This window comes from Condylura cristata, unplaced genomic scaffold (genome assembly GCF_000260355.1).
Source record: "Condylura cristata isolate star-nosed mole 26May11 unplaced genomic scaffold, ConCri1.0 scaffold00005, whole genome shotgun sequence".
In the NCBI taxonomy this organism is placed as follows: domain Eukaryota; kingdom Metazoa; phylum Chordata; class Mammalia; order Eulipotyphla; family Talpidae; genus Condylura; species Condylura cristata.
This window is the reverse complement of record NW_004567106.1, coordinates 48,199,473-48,216,847: the sequence shown is the minus strand read 5'-3', so window position 1 is coordinate 48,216,847 and position 17,375 is coordinate 48,199,473. Positions and strand designations below refer to the sequence as shown.

General features: G+C 36.8%; 1 protein-coding gene across 1 annotated transcript in view; it reads left to right on the top strand.

Annotated features, from left to right (window-relative positions):
- DOCK4 (dedicator of cytokinesis 4) overlaps positions 1-17,375 on the top strand; it is a 203,777-nt gene that overhangs the window by 109,853 nt on the left and 76,549 nt on the right. The window contains exons 23-25 of the mRNA XM_004677162.2: positions 5,744-5,871; positions 8,002-8,136; positions 14,339-14,437. Of these exons, the coding sequence (XP_004677219.1) occupies positions 5,744-5,871; positions 8,002-8,136; positions 14,339-14,437 (362 nt within the window). The remainder of the gene's footprint in view (positions 1-5,743; positions 5,872-8,001; positions 8,137-14,338; positions 14,438-17,375) is intronic.

The following is a 17,375-nucleotide window of genomic DNA, read 5'->3' as shown; positions in this document are numbered from 1 at the left end:
TTATTGACACTCAGTAGGTTGTAGGAGAAAAGATGTTGGGTCTTTGTGAGAGAGAATGTGATTATTTATTAAGTTGGGGTAGAAAGATTCAGGAAAATGGGCCCTGGAGGGTGGTTACCACTGGGCTAGAAGAGAAACCTACTAGAGCCAAACTCGAGATATTCCAGGCCCATGATCTGCTGTTACCCACCTGCCAGTCCCACATCATGACCTCACTCTGCTCAGGACCCACTGTCTTCTGCTGTTCTCTGAATCGCCCCATTTTTCCTTTAGAACTCAGTTTAATTCAATTATATCTTCAGCTTACTTAGCAGTCCTTGGCAGTAGTAGATGCTTGAGAGACGTTTCATGAATGGATACTCTGTACTGCAGCATACCCAGAGGATTAGGATAACAGCAGTAGTTTTGAATATATTATGTAATAATTTAAAAAATAATTTTGTTGGGAAAGCAACTTTTGAGCTATGGGGGAGCATGAATATGACAACAGAGCAGTGGTGTGTGTGTGTGTGTGTGTGTGTGTGTGTGTGTGTGTGTGTATTGATGAGGGGGTTTCCAGACCAGGAGCAGAGCAGTTAACAAAAGTAAGAAGTGCATATAGCACCCACCAAGCTATAGGAAGGAGTCCTGTGGCAGTCCATAGGGTGGGCTCATCCCAATGGGGAGATTGGTCAGCAACACTCAGGGCCAGCCCAGGACTCCGCTGCTGTTTTCCTTTGTGATCCTTTATGACGTCTGTATGAGAATGCAGCCCCTGGATCTTCCCCAGTCCTTTCACTCAGGATTGTCTGTCCTCCACTATCTGAAAGGCTTGTTAAATAGTTTTCTTGCTTTTAGGACACTGAAACTACTTCAGGTGCTTTATTCAGGGAGCTGTAAACCAGTTCTGACTTCATGTTTTTTGCCAAGCCAGTGCTTCTGTGCAGCCCACAGCTCTGTGCAAAGCTGTGCAGCAGTGTGAGCCCTGCTCATGTAGTGCACAGTCTCCCCCTGAGGCTACCAAGGGTGTGTCCCACTATTACCCAACCCAAGCTGGGGCTCAGTTTCGTAAAATGACTTGCACCTTGCAACCCACCACAGACCTTGCCCCCTGGGGACAGATGCTGACTCCCAAGATTCTTATCTGAAGCTGCTGCTGCTCCTCCTCAACTCCACGCTGTTGGGAATTACTAGTAGGAACTGATTTTACCCACTCACAGGCAAAACAAAAGGTAAATGAGTCACTCCCTTAGATACCAGCCAGGCACAGAATACAGTGAACTTTATCAGAGATATGGAATATTAGACTCTGTGGGTAAATAAATGTATGGAAACTTGGTGTTTGTTCAACTGTAGGGTTTTCTTTATCTTTGGTCCTACTTAATGAGTTCAGGTGTTTTCTTTTAAAGGTAAGAATTAACATTTTAACCAGTCAGCTTGTTTGGCAATCACTCACCAATTCTGTCATTTGCTTGGCTGACATTTTTATAGTAATGGAGAAACGGCAAATCTGCAGGTAGATAATCACATACTTCTTTTCGACATACTATACCCATTTTTTTTTTACCTGTTTTGCACTATTTTCTGAACAGGCATTTACAAAATGAATTTTGTAGAAATGAAATACATAGCCAATAAACTGTATCTTCCTGCCTAATTTAGCATCACTCAGGAGTCACTGCTGTGATTTAAATTTTTTGTTTCTATTTCTTGGTTCTTTTTGTCAACTAGTTGATTTATAAATAAGCACATAAATACTCTGATCAGGCTTACTATGTAAAAGAACCCTGCTAAGGGTTATTTCAAAAGTTCAGGTTTTAATATTCTGTGTTCTTTGTGTTAAAGTCAAGAATGACTATGTCCCTATGGTTGGTTTTGATATAAACTTAAGACCAGTAGTCCTCCTGGTGTTGGCAAATCTCTGCAGGCATTAAAAGAAATACAAGACTCTAAACCTCACTCCTATAAAAAAAAAATACAATGAGAGAAGTAAAACTAACACTAATAATGGCCCTAATCTTAATTGTGAATGGCATATGACTTTATTGGGATGCAGAATCATATATTCTTTTACTTATGAATAAACTTTATAACACTTCATGGAATCCAATACAGTATTAATTGAATTGGTTAAATTGACAATTTTTTTTATTATAAGGAGAAGCATGGCATTTAATCTTTCACTATTAAGTATTATGTTAGCTAATGGAAGACATTCATTAACGCCTTTTATCAATTTGATAAAATTACCATTTTAGGTTTCTGAACATTTTTATCATGAATGTATAGATGGACTGTCAATGTTAAACCAATTTTGCATTCCCAGAATGAACCCTTTTTGAGTCATATATGGTGTGTGTGTGTGTGTATATACATACATATATGTATGTATGTATATATGTATGCATGTATATGTATATACAAATTTGATAAATCTGTGTTCATAAGGGATTTTAGTCAGCAGTTGTCTTATAATGTCCTTGGCTATTTTTAACATCTGTAATGCTAGTCTCATAAAATGAATTAGTTGTATAACCTATATATTCTATTTTCTGGGAAAATTTGTATAGCCTTGATATGATTTCTTTATAAAGACTTCATAGACTCCATAGAAGCCTTTTGGGCCTGGAATTTTCCTTGTGGGTTCTTAATTAAAATTTCAATTTCTTCCATAGTTAAAGAGTTACTAATACTAATTTTTTTGAGTCAATTAACATTGTAATTTTTCAAACTAAGACATGTATTTTTATTAACCAAGAGTAATGCCTCTAGTTGTCGAACAGGTGACTTTCTCTTAGCAATCCAAGCAGAGCAGGTAAAGGGACTAGTGCCATTAAAGTGTAGGCATGCCCATAATATGCCTAGTGTGAGCTTGTAATAGACAATAATTTTGTGCTCTTGACAATTTGTTAAAAAATAAACACTTACTGTTATTTTTTGAAGATTGGAATTTCTACTGAATAAGTCAATTTCTCACTTATCACCTTACCATTTCAAATATTTAATGGCAAGTTAGGGCCCTATGTAAGACTTACAGCTGATAGAAGATTAATACGTGAGCAGTCAAATCCATTCACAGATTCACTTACTTGCTAAAATTTATTTGTAACTCCAGAATCAGTACTTACAGCATTTTCATCATCATTTATAGACATCCACAGACTAGTGAATAATTTGAGTTGCAGGATTTACACATTCCCAGTAAAGGTTGAACAAGGCCATGCTCTTTTTTCATTTCCATTCTCATATAAGCTGCAGGCAGTAGGGGGCAGTATAGTGCAAGGAGCGCCACCTCTGGCACCAATTAGCAGGGTAAGAAACCCAGCTTAGAACAAGGCCATGCTCTTTTTTCATTTCCATTCTCATATAAGCTGCAGGCAGTAGGGGGCAGTATAGTGCAAGGAGCGCCACCTCTGGCACCAATTAGCAGGGTAAGAAACCCAGCTTAGACCTGTTAGTGGGGTGACTTCAGGCAGGTCACTTAATACTTCTGAACTTTATATTCTTGTTTGTAGAATAAAGAAAATATATTCTTGGATGAGTTTTTTTTAGGATTTAAGCATAGATAATCTATGTCAGATATGTAATTGTGTACACATGTATTTTTTTAGAAATCTGTATTCCAAGTTCAGTTGTTTCCAGCATCTGTACAGAACTTAACTTCCATGAATAACAAGAATTGAACATATTTATCTTTCTTCCCATATGAAAGTACACTATTAAGATTTTCACATGTTATATAAACATTGTTTATAAGAGTAATTTTATATGATCATGAAGTAATAGTTGTTTGATATATTGCTACAATTCATCTCCTAAAATTTTAAAAAGGGTTTGCATCTATGGTCAATGAACAATTTTTTTTTAAGGTATAACCTCATGAGTTTAGGAGATTGGGATAAGAGATGACAATACAGAAGAGAGATAAACAGTTTCTACAGGATACATGGCAACTAACAGCAGACAAGAGAAGGCTGAAATAGGTCAGGCTGTGGAGTTGGGGTAGAGCCATGGAACTACAGCTGCAGACAGAACCACATCTAACTATAACTGCTTTATCCCATAGAACAGCAGGCAACTCAGGGTAAATTCAGAAAGGAGCAAGAATTTAAACTCCTAGCTATCTCTGAAGACTAAAGGTGCTAGAAATAGGAAAATTGGTTAAATATCTGTAGAAGGAATAGTTAGCACCCTTTGCCACCTGGCCCCAATCTCTTTTTCATTTCAGGAAAAAAAAAGGTGGGGAAGTTCTCTTTCTGGAAGGTAAAATGTGTTTTTGATTCAGGAGAATCAGAAACTGTTCCATTGAGGGATCTAGTTCTATCCTGTAAATGAAGACTCAGTTGAACAGAGACACCCTCAACAGCCACTTTTTTCTTTATTTCAAATTATTTAGAAATGATAGGTTCATGCATCCCAGAGAAGAGATTGGTAACTTCCTCTGAGCATAGCAAGAGAAGACACCTCAGTTTCTGAAATTTGGGCATCCCTTATTAAATATGTGGATGCCTCCCCTTTTTGCTGAGATGCTTCAGCAGTCCACAAGCCTGACTGAGCACATTGTGGTTTTTTACTTAGTGTTTTTAGTAGTCCAGTCAGAACTAGGAGTGGGCAATGAAAGACCACAAAAAAACTGGAAAACACCCTTCAACGTGAAAGGCAGAGGCCAGTGTGAAGAAACAAAAAATAAGAAATTGAAAGAAAAAGATTATTCAGGGAGATAAAAAAAATCAAAGGATAGTCTCTGATTTCTCCAGGGAGACAAGTTACAGCACCTATGAAACAAGATTAGGAATCTATAAAAAGAGCTAATGCAAAGAAATAAACTGAATGGCTACATAGTGAAAATGTGACAGCTCTTGTTTGAAAATTACGAAGAACTATCATGGCAGCAAGAACATTAAACCACTCATTTGGGGCTCTTCTCAACACGATCTGCGTGAACATACATGAAAATTTTACAAGTTTTTACAAGTAAAAAACTCTTAGAAATTAGATTTATGATAGCATAAATAAGAAATTAAGTGAGTGGATAAAGATATCTTTATCTGCAAAATAAAGGAAATTTCCTAGAAAGTTGGACAAAAATGTTTGGGAAAATTTGTGGATAGCTTAAGAGATTCATGATGTGAAGGTAGTCAACATTCCAAAGAGAACAAAAACAAAAAAGAGAGGGATGGAACAACCTAGAAGGCTAGTTTAAGGTAAATTGCCAGAGCGGAAAGATGCAAATTTCTAGGTTTGAAGGACCAAGGCAGTGTACATGATATGAAATTTTGAATTAACAGAAATCTTTTTTTTTTTTAAGTTTTCAAAATCTGATCATATACAAAGGGTTGGAAATCAAAATGGCAGCAAACCCATAATGTTGCTGTAATCTGAAATTGTAACTGTTTTGAGAGTTTGGAGATAAGAGAAGGGAGCGAACAAACTAACTCCTCATCTACCATAGAAGGTAGTAAGTAGAGGATCAATCAGAATGGAAGATCAGGAAATAGCCAGAGAAGTATACTGTGGAGAATTTCAGAAATAGAAAAGCACCACAAACAACAAAAGAAACCGGTTTCGATAAGAGTCAAAGACCTCCTGATTGTAGGAGTCAGGAGTTGGAGAGAGGAATGGTGGTTTCTCAGTCTCAACCTTGGAGAGTTGATACCTTTTAACTACATGTGCTAATAACTTAACTCTTAAAAATAGATTGTCAAGTAGGTAAGACGGTTTGCATGGGTCTCTCCAGATGTGACACTGATGCTTCTCTCTCCAGATTCCCGGTACATCCTCCTGCCTGTCGTGTTGCATCACCTGCACATGCACTTGCAGGAACAGAAGGACCTGATCATGTGCGCGCGTATCCTTAGCAATGTATTTTGCCTCATCAAGAAAAATAGCTCAGTAAGTAAATACAGTTTTGTGGTATGTAGTTCCCATCAAATGACATCTGAAAACAAAATTTTAGGAGTCTTTTTCAAAGAAACCACACTGAGGACTTATCCCCTAAGACTCTCACTTTTATTTCCAGCTGGATTGGACTTTTTGCTTTTCTTTTGGAGGAATTTTTTAACCTTGTGGGATTGCAATGACCCTAAATAACCTTGGTTTCCTAAACTTGTATTTCAAGAAAGAACTGAATACCCAGCAAGAAAAATTAGAAAGCTCAAAGCCTCCCACATGTGCCTTTAATCTTGATATGATGAATGTTCTGTGGTAAGAATAAATTACTGCCTGCAAAGTGAAGTGTTCTGGCCCCCCTCTGAGAAAGGTTATATGATGATGCTCAGAGCTTGGCCATGGCCTTTGGGGCTGGGCCTGCCGAGAGTGGAAGCAGAGGAAGGCCTCAGGGGACTGGAGGATCTTGCAGTACAACCATAATTCAGCCCCAACAGTAATCACTAAGTTGTTACGGCTTTGGGGATTCCTGTCAAAGTTCCTGACTCTGAGTGCAATATAATTGCATTAGAGGCTGCAGTGAAAGTAGAGGAAAGGCACATGCTTGCTTCTAAGTCCCCAGCTCAGAGTATTCATGTTCATGGTCCAGGCTATCTGATGTGAAATGCACATATGAAGGATGTTCAGTTCCAGTTTTGTTGGTCTGCAGCTAATTGAGCGTCATACTCATCTGGAACAGCTTTTACGAAGCACAGTTAGACTGCAAGTGCTGAGATGCCTGTTTCTGTGTCTCCCTAGCACTACTAGGCTACAGTTTCCCCATTTTTGTAATAACTGTGATCACCTCCTGAAGGACTCAATAGTGAACTGTACTGGGACCCTGGGAAAATGGTAGTGATAGGTCCTGCATGCTGTGCACACAGAGTTGGCACTTGAGAAAAAATGACCAGAAGAAGTGTAATAGAAGAAATCTACATGGGGAGAGGAAGACAGTTGATTTTTATGCAGCCCACGAACTCTGGACACAAGGGTCATCCAGGAGTGGGTAGAGTAGTGCCAGGAGAAGGCACTAGTTTTGCTTTAAAACTTCCTCTATACAATTCAGTAAAGGATAGTTATGCCTTACTGAGTTAGAATGTTTTGTGAACTGTAATTGCAGAGAACATAATGTTAGACAGTTAACTGTAGAAAATTGAGAACGAGTATCAGTGGTAGTGGAGGTGATTTTTAAAAATTTTTCCTATTTATTTCACTTTGGCATTGCAGTCAGTTTTTGTACTTATTTGATGGTGTGGAGGGAACTTTGGTAGTTTTCTTGCAAATTTGTAAATTTTTTAAAATTTATAATTTTTATAAGAAAATTGATCATAAAATGGTAGCTGAAAAGCCATTTCAAACCAATATGTCTAGAAATTTTATTTGCAGAATCACTCTCTTTGGTAAGGGATTTCTACAGAGTTTTATCTTGTGCAGGTATAAGACCCCAAATCTACTTCATACAGTCAGTACAGAATAATTCGGGTTTCTCAAGTTCTGGGAGGTGTGTATATTAGTAATTTTGCTTTGGGGAAAGCTTTCTGTACCATAGCTACTAGTATTAAGCCTGGTCTGTAGCTAATGCCATTTGTCTAGTCTTACTTTTCACATGGATGGATTTTTAAAAATCTTTTTTATGGGAATAGTCTTTCATACTTAAGATAGGGTTTTGGAAAATGACCAGTGCCGCTCCACTGATGAGAATAATAGGTGTAAGCACAGCTACAAATTTTAAAATTAAAGGCTTCTAACACCCTGAGGAGCTGTCATTGAGGAAGTAGGATCCCCCGGGGGTCACACCCATGTTAGCAGCATCCCTGGTGCTCTGGGTCATTCTGGTGTGCTTTCAGGGTGTGTCTCAAGTGCCCATTGCGCAGCTAAGTTGTATACTGCTGGGTAAGCTGTTAACTTGGCCAATCCATGTCCATATCTGGTGACTAACACAGATGACATAGGTGAAATCAGGTTTGTCAAGCTCCTGACTTTCCTGACTTTTTGATTCTATATTTGGAAATGTGTTTTTTCCTCCTTTCTGTTAAAGAGAGATTAATATACATATGAAGTAGCCATTTCCTGAACATATTATTTGTTTTTCTAAAGGAAAAGTCGGTGTTAGAAGAAATCGATGTGATCGTGGCCAGTCTGCTGGACATCCTGCTGAGAACCATCCTAGAGATCACCAGTCGGCCGCAGCCGTCCAGCTCCGCGATGCGGCTTCAGTTCCAGGATGTTACTGTAAGATCAAAAGCCAATGACGCCCAGAACACAGGCTAGCTGTGCTTATGAAAGAGTGCATGACTTGAACAGGGGTTGCTGTCAGTCTGGAAAGTCTGCCCTGGCGAGTGACCTATGTGCACTTGAGGTACACACGAGGTTCCCGCCGCTCTATCAGGGAGTGAGGACCTGATAGATAAAGTTAAGAGACTTTATCTCAGAGTCAATTTGATACTCACTTTTTCTTAGTCCAATTTAAATGCACCCTTGCCTCTCACTTCAGAAGAAATGAGAACAGTGAAATGGAACAAGGAGAGTCAGGGGCCCAGAGTTCTTGTTTGTCTCACTACAGCTAGCTAGATTCTTAATATTTCTGGTCCTCACTTTGCTCAGCTTTAACGAGAAGGTTTGACTTAGCATTTCTGGTGCCTTCAAGCTCCACTAACTTATGAGTCTAGTACAATATGATTTATATGAAATATTAGAAATAACATATTTGGTAGTCTAGTGTACATTTGCGTATACATTAATAGATGTTAATATCTAGATATAGAGAGAAGGACAGGTAGGTAGATAGATGAATAGATTTCTATTTGAAATTCACATTCAGGTGAAGAAAAAGTTCTTTTTATGTGTGATTTAGAATATTTATGCAAGCAAGTAATATTATTTGCAAGAACAGCAGTAAATTCTGTAGTTTTCACACACAGGTTATTTACAAAAATGTCAGCCTTTGCTATAATTTTTATAGATAATGCATTATTGGACTTCTGTCTTAAGAATATTTGCTTAACCCCTATAAAATTAATTTTTGCTTTTACCTGAAAGTGATTTAAAATTCCATCCTGGCTCAACTGCCAGAGTTGACTAATTCAGGATGACCATTCTTTGTTTTATTTTATTAGCTTACAAAACTGAGATTTACCTGAGAGAATCTAGTTTGGGGTTTGGGGAGTAAAGTTCAGTTCTTCCAACAAAAATTAAAGATAGTATGAAAAGCATCCTAGTATATGTAGTTCCCAGACTGCCACATTTAAAGACTAGAAGGGTGAACAATGAATTTCTCGTAGTCTGATGGGATTTTATATGGAAAGTGGTACCTACCTCCCAAGGTTGGCATTATGGATCAGCACCTACATGGTCCATAATAAATTTTAAAATATGCTTTTTAGTACCACTAATCTTCATTATAGGCTTGGGGTTTCTGTTTTAATGTTTTTGCTTCATTTTTTTTTCTTATTAGACTTTTTATTTTGTAATAATTTGTAGAGTCACATGCAATTGTAAAAATATTACAGAGATCCCATGTGTCTTTTACCCACTTTCCCCGATGGTAATGTTTTACATAACCAGTTAGTATAATATCACTCCTAGGACATTGTCATTAATCCAAAAAAATACATATTATTTCTATTACCCTAAGGATCCTGAATGCTGTAATTCTCTTTAAAAAAAAATATATATATCATTTAATTAGCCAACCGTTAGCTCTTTTTCTTTTTTCATGTTGTCCTTTCAAAGTCTCTTTATTTCTACTTCCTTAACCCCTGGAAACCACAGATGTATTGTCCATGTCCATAAGTTTTTCATCTAAAGAATGCTACATAAATAGATTCTCTGAATAGTTATGTAGGGTGCGTTGTGTATGAGTAGGCTATTCCTTTTTATTCTGAGTAGTGGCCATGGTGTGGATGTGCCACTGTGTGTTTAAATACTCACCCATTGAAGACCATCTGGGTTGTTTCCAGATTTTAGCTTACACTAACAAAGCTGTTGTAAGCACTCAGATACAGGTTTTTATGTAAGCCAGCTTTTAGTACTCTGGGGCAAATTTCTATAGTATAAATTGTCTGATGTTGGATTGTAAAATAGTCCTGTGTTAAGTTTTTTTAAAGAAACTGCCACATTATTTTTCATAGTATCTTCACCATTTTGTAGACTCATGTAAACACTACTGATGCAATTTTTAATATCCTCATGAGCATTTGATTTTATCGTGGGCATTCTGATGGGTATGTAGTGAGATCTTACTGTTTTTTCATTTGCATTTTCCTAATGATACTGAACATCTTTCATGTACTTATTGGTCATTTATATATACTCACCAGTAAAATGTCTCTCCATAATTTTCCCCCATTTTCCCATTTTCTATTTGGAGTGCTTTTCATTGTTGAATTTTGACAGTGTTTTAAAAAATGTAATCTAAATATACTAGTCCTTTATTGAATATGCAGCTTATAAATATATATTTTTTCCCACTAAAGATATTTTTTTTCTTTCTGGGCTTTTTTTTTAAGATTTATTTATTTATTCATACAGAACTGGGGTACAGGCCAGAGAGGCGGAGGGTGAGAGGATTCACCAGGGACAGAGTGGGGAGCAGAACAGGCCAATTGATGAAGTACACTGCTGAGGGGAGCAGCGGGCAGGTCAGGAGAGGCCTACCACGCCATGTGGTCACCTCCGGGGCAGGCGGGGATGGAACTCATACGGAAGTGGCTTAAGCTTCTTAGTGCAGTGTTTTAACCCGCTGCGCCACCAGGGAGGGCCTCTTTCTGGGCATTTTTAAAATTTTTTTGGTAGAGAAAAGTTTTAAATTTTTTTGAATTCCAATTCTAGCTACTAGTTTTCCCAAAAATATTATAGCTTCAGATTTTACATTTAAATCTATGAACAACTGAGTTAATTTTTGTATATTTTGTCTGATAATTTCAAAATTATCATCTTTTGCATGTTGAAATTTGTTATCCTGTTCATTCACTTTATGACTTTCCTGGTTCTTGGTATAATGAGTGATTTTCTGTTGAAAATTGGGTATTTTTGTATTATAAAGCCCTAGATATTAAATAAACCTGTTTTGACTTGGCAAAACTACTGGGCAGATAAAAGAGAAGGTTGCCAAGTTATTGTGGCCAAGTAGAGGGAGAAATGTGGCCTCCACATTTTCTCCTCTACCTGCTTCTCTCCCTCTTCCTCTCCCTCCAAGACATACTTAAAATTCACTGTCAGCAACATTAAATATGTAGATATTTATTTTCCTCTGACACCATTCTGGGGAGAAATTTGAGGTACTTCACAGCCTTGTGAGTAAGTTTAGATTTTTTTGTCATGCTTACCTACTTCTCCCCTGGTTTTTTGGCCAAAAAGTATAGACTTTCGTTGGAGATATTTTGTTGTCTGCAGCTTTTGACATTTCAGATGGCTGTTTCTTCATTCATCAACTCTAGGTGTGGGGTATAGAGGCAAAAAGAAAAACCAGAGAACTCCTCACCACATTGTTCAGGTCCCAAGGTCCCTAGCCAGGCTGCTCTCTCCTTTCCATCTTGTAGATTTCTCTGTTTGTTTCATGTACATCATCTACATCTAAAGTTGTACTTAACAGGAAGAACTATTTCTACTTCCAAAAAAAGATGTATCTACTTTTACAAACCCAAAAACATAAGAAAGACTCCTTTGTTGTGGTTTAACATTTTAACTGCTTCCTGGCAATGCAATTCTAAAATTACAATGACCCAGCCACCAAATCACAGCAATTACTGGATATGTTTGAAGATTGCCTGAGGTCAAAAACTACTAAATCTCTCAGGGATTTGCATGGCCTTTAGATTTACACAGTGTGATAATCAGCGTGAATTAAGAGACTTGTAGAAGATGAATCATGTTTGGATATATAGGTCAGATAAGGTGATTGTCAAGATGATCTCTTAAAAAGAACCTTTCCCCACATAGTTATTTTATGCCCCTTGTTATATGAAACATCAAATTGGCAAGATATGTGAAATGGAATTTTCTAGGAAGCACGCACATAAAGTTTTGGCACCACTGATTTTTATGCTTCAGGACATTCTTTTGAGAATTGTCAGGAAGAACTGGTTTGCATCTATTCTGTCATTTGATTAAATGCATGCCCATGGTCACCTTACTTAAATTCTGTCTTTAAAACAGAAAATAATTGCACTTATCTCAAAGGTAGTGTGAGGATTTTATCAGACCTTTAAAAGCATTGAGCACTGGCAATATAATTAGTAAGTGTGGCTATAGCAACAGTCACAGCAATATTATTATTACTGCAGAAACAATCATTGCATTTTTGTTGATGTAATGAGTTCTGTGATGAGAAATATGTTCTGGTCACAGTCAGTCTCTGGCCATCAAAGACTTACTTCATTACACCATCATTTTCTCACAAAGAACAGTTTCTCTGAATAGAGAATCTTTACACGGCAAGCGTACATTGCATACTTTTCAGAAAAAGTGCCCACAGTAAGTGGACATACTGGGGGTAAAAGCAGTTCCTGCAGTGTGTGGTGAATTGTTCTCTCTAAGTACTAAGGCTGCCGCCCTGCCTTGCAGCTATGCGAGCAGAACTGGCTTCTGCTATCATAATTTCAGATAACAGTAGCTTTATTTTTATTATTTAAAAGGATTGTACTTTTTGTTCTTCTAACCAACTGTTTTTTAAACTTTAAAATGTTCTCTATGGTTGGAGAAAAAATGCTCCATTGTAATCGATTTCATTCAAAAATCTAATTGTACATGGAAGCAGATTTTATAAGGCAGCCTATATGGCCATTTGCTCACACCTTCAAATAATTGGGCTCTAGAGTTCCTTATAATTTATAAATACTTCTTTGTACATAGTTCTGTAAGTACTGTTTCAGCATAGGCCATGTCTAAGACAGATACTCCAGGGGGCTTATCTAAAATTATCATGCATTGTGGGCTTGTAGTTGGAGGTAAAGGGGTACATAAGAATTTTGTAAGAAATTTCTGCAAGGGAGCTGTATTGTAAGAGTAGTTTTCTTCACTACTAAGGAAAGATACTTTTCATATTCACTCTTGCTCTACTAACTGAGATTTTCTCAGTTCTGTTAGAGAAAAAAAGCATAATACCCAGGCATGTGTTGACACCATACAGTTTTCTCAATCCTTTTGGTAGTTTTTTTTTCTAACCTTGTATTGTTTCCTCACATACATACTCTACAATACCATTAATTGTGCCCTTAAATTTTCTTTGTCTTATATTATCAGGATTTTATTTCTTCATTAACAAAGTAATAGGTTGAGCCTAGAGAATATTTCTGTTAGCCTATACTAGCTAGTACATAGTCTGTCCCTAAACAAAACAGGTTGCATTGAAAACACAAATATTTTAAATTAAAAGTACTAAATAAGATGCAAGTGATAGTAATATTCTGGGTTTCCATATATATGGACGATGTGTATTTGTTATTTCATTATATTAAGAATTGGACTTTATAGAGATTAATTACAAAATGTCTAAGCACAAAAGGATCGCAAGTTATAAAAAAGAGATAAAAATCAGCAGTCTGCAATGTATGGCTTTCTCTCCACCCAAGTTAGCAGACAGACTCTTTAATGAGTTAGAGCAGATCTCTGAATTCAGAAATGGAACATGAAGTCACAGACTTCGGAGTCAGAAGACCTAGAGCTAATTTTCATTTTATCATTGTGACCTTGGGCAATCCTTTTAATTCACAGAATCTATATTTTGCCTTCTTTAAATGCATAGTAAGCCACCTACTTCAGAACATTGATATGAGTCTGAGGTGATATAATGAAGGATGCGAGGCATCCTTGCTTTAAATGTGTGGAATTACTTCCATAGTAAAAAGCTTCCACCCAAGTTTAAATGTTGAAATTTCATAATGTGTCTATGCCAGTAAATGGTAATCAACAAGAAATTCTTAATGATTTTAGGAATAATTTAGATTAAGAAGACTTAACAGAAATTATCCTCAGTGAAGTGAGTCAGAAATAGAAATAATAGATGGCTTCATTTATAAGTAGAAAATTGAAAAACAAAACAAAGGATCAAATTAAGGCAAACTTTAAAACTGACCCTTGTAAGCTGACCGTGGTGCTGTGGTATGGTGGTAGGTGGGATGCGGAGATGGTGCAAGGGGAGGTAACCAACAAGAAAGAGAGCCCAGTGGGCTGCGATAAAATACTGTGGGTACTTGGTGGGAGGAAAATAGGTGACCACACCTGAGGGGAGAAATCCTGTATTGTGTGTGTGTAGGTGGGGGGAATGGAGGGGAAAGGTAAAATAATGTCATTAATTAAAAATCATTTTTAAGGCGAGTCTGGATAATCAGTTTGTATGTATGTGTATATTCTTTTTGAGGACCTTTCATGGTAAGTTTTTGATATAATTTTATGTCCTTACTTAAAAATTTATGTTTGCTTTTTTTTCAACTAGGGGGAGTTTGTTGCCTGTCTTCTATCTCTCTTACGACAAATGACAGATAGACATTATCAACAGCTTCTTGATAGTTTCAATACAAAGGAAGAACTAAGGGTAAGTGACATTTTAAAAAAAAGTCTTTCAAGTATCTTTTTAATTTCTCTTATCCTTATTCATCATTGTTCAGGTAGTTCCTTGATAATTACTTTACCTGATTCCATTAATTTCTACGTTGTTTTTTCTCATTTCAGCCAAAGATCTGCTCACATAACTTGGTGCTTTAAGATTTATATTATGCAAGCAAAACATTTAGTTCTTATTTTGGATAAGAACATATGATTTGAAACATCTATCATCAAAGTCCAATAAATTCTAAACAGAATAATAACTAATGAGACAAAAGCAAACAAACTTAACTCTAATTAAGTGAACTTTGAAATTTTGCCTTAACAGGAGATTAAGAAGAATATATAACTATATTACTGATTTATTCCTTTAAAAGTACAAGAGAAGTGTGGGTTACATTGTTCTGACTAGGGAAACAGAGTTGTATTTGATATTCTCTGTCGACTATTATCTAAGCAATATGCTGGGCTAGCCTGACAGGCTGACATTAAATAGAAAATATTGGTGCTAGGTTTATAAAAATTCAATCTTTGCTGAAGTTTAGGGAACTTTAATGTTTCCTTCATGGTGCTCGCTAAAAGATTAGAAGTTGATTGTCCTCAATTGGAGGAATGACCTGCCATCTGTCCTTATTTGCTTTTATTTCTCTTCCATTTCTCAGCTTTCCAAACAAGTGCAAATGTAAACCATCATAATGGAAGAGTAGCTTAGATGATGGCAGTAGAGGGTTGTAGGGCGATAGGAAGAGTTATGCTCAGTGTTGGTGTCACTGGTAGTCTTCATAGAGCCTCGGTGAAAGAGGTGTCAACTTTTTCCATATTAGATGATGTATATCTGTCACTTCTTTTTTTTTTAAATAATAAAATAGTTTATTTTTACATCATTTTGTTCATTTTCCATCTCAGTTGTAATCCCCATGGGCATCCCATCACCAAATCACTATGTGCCATTACCATAGTCCAGTGCATTTCCCTCCTCCCACTGTTTTTGATCCCATTCCCCACTCCACCCCATAAAATGTCTCTGGTGTATAACTATTCATTATTATTGTTATTTTCTCGCCTGGTCCATTATACTCCTACTATGAGTGAAACCATCTGGTATTTTTGCTTTTCTTTCTGGCTTATTTCACTAAGCATGTTCTTTTCCAGCTCCATTCATGTTGCTGCAAAAGGCATGTGTTTATTAATTTTTTTTTTTTTGGTTGCTGAGTAATAGTCCATTGTGTATATATATACCACATCTTTGTAATCCAGTCATCCACTTTTGGGCATTTGGACTGTTTCCATGTCTTTCCAATTGTAAATAAAACAGCAGTAAACATGGGGTGAAGGTATCTTTTTGAATCAGTGTTTTTGTGTCTTTTGGGTAGATACCTAGGAGTGGGATTGCTGGGTCATAGGGAAGCTGCATTTTTAGCAGTTTGAGGACCCTCCAAACAGTTTTCCATAGCTGTTGTACTAGTTTGCATTCCCACCAGCAGTGCAGGAGAGTTCCTTTTTCTCCACATCCTCGCCAACATTTGTTGTTGCTAGTTGTTCGAAGATGTGCCATTCTCACTGGAGTGAGGTGGTATCTCATTGTGGTTTTAATTTGCATCTCCCTTATTACAAGTGATGTTAAACATTTTTTCATATGCTTGTTGGCCATCTGCATTTCCTCTTTGGAGAGGTGTCTTTTTAGCTCTTCTGCCCATTTTTTGATGAGGTTGTTTATTTTTGTTGAGTTTCATCAGTTCTTTGTGATCAATCCTTTATCACTAGTTTTGTGTGAGAAAAAATTTTCCTATTCAGTGGGATGTCTGTTTTTTTGTAATGTCTCTTTTGCTGTACAGAAGCTCTTTAACTTGATGTAGTCCCATCTACTTCTCCTTGCCTTCACTATCATTGCATTGGGTGCTATATCTTCAAAGATGTTACTGAAGTGTATGTCATGTAGTGTTTTGCCAATATTTGATTTCAGTTATTTTATGGTTTCCGTTCTTATGTCTAGGTCTTTAATCCACCTCGAGTTGATTTTTGTGTATGGTGTGAGATATAGTGATCTAGTTTCATATTTTTGCATGTAGCTTCCCAGTTTTCCCAGCACCATTTGCTGAACAAACTTTCTTTGCTCCATTGTATCTTCTTTGCTTCTTTGTCAAAGATTAGCTGCCCATATACCTGTGGGTTTATATATATCTGGGGTTTCTATTCGAATCCACTGGTCTGTATATCTGTTCTTGTTCCAGTATCATGCAGTTTTGATGATTATGGCTTTGTGGTATAGCTTGAAGTTTGGAATTGTAATGCCTCCATTCTCTTTCTTCTTAATCATGAGAGTTTTGGCTATTTGAGTCTTTTGTTGTTCCATATGAATCTCATCAATATTTTGTCTGTTTCTTTGAAGAATGCCATTGAGACTTTTATTGGGATGGCATTAAATCTGTATATCACTTTTGGTAGGATTTCCATTTTGATGATGTTAATTCTCCTGATCTATGAGCAAGGGACATCTTTCCATTTCGTGATGTCTTCTTATATTTCTTTTAACAGTGTTTTGTAGGTGTCACTTCGTTTAGATTTTGCTGCTTGGAAGATTCTTTCTGACATCAGAAGAATGTCTTAGTGACCTTAGAATGTTGACAAGCTGACTTATACTGAAATAAAGACTAGGTTTTGGCATATGTCATCTGTCCAGTAGCCAGTGATTGGCATGTGCCAAAGCCTGAAAATACACTTTATGCTTCCATTCAGTCTTGAGTTTACAATTAGTAATAGACAAAAGTTCTTAGAACTTACCCACTGTACACAGAAATTCATGTGCTTAAAAAGGAAAATAATAGTGGAGTTATTAACTTTTTTTTTGGAAGATGTATTTATTTATGCACACAAGAACTGGGGTACAGGCCCTTGTTGCAGCAGGTGAGAGCATTCACCAAAGACAG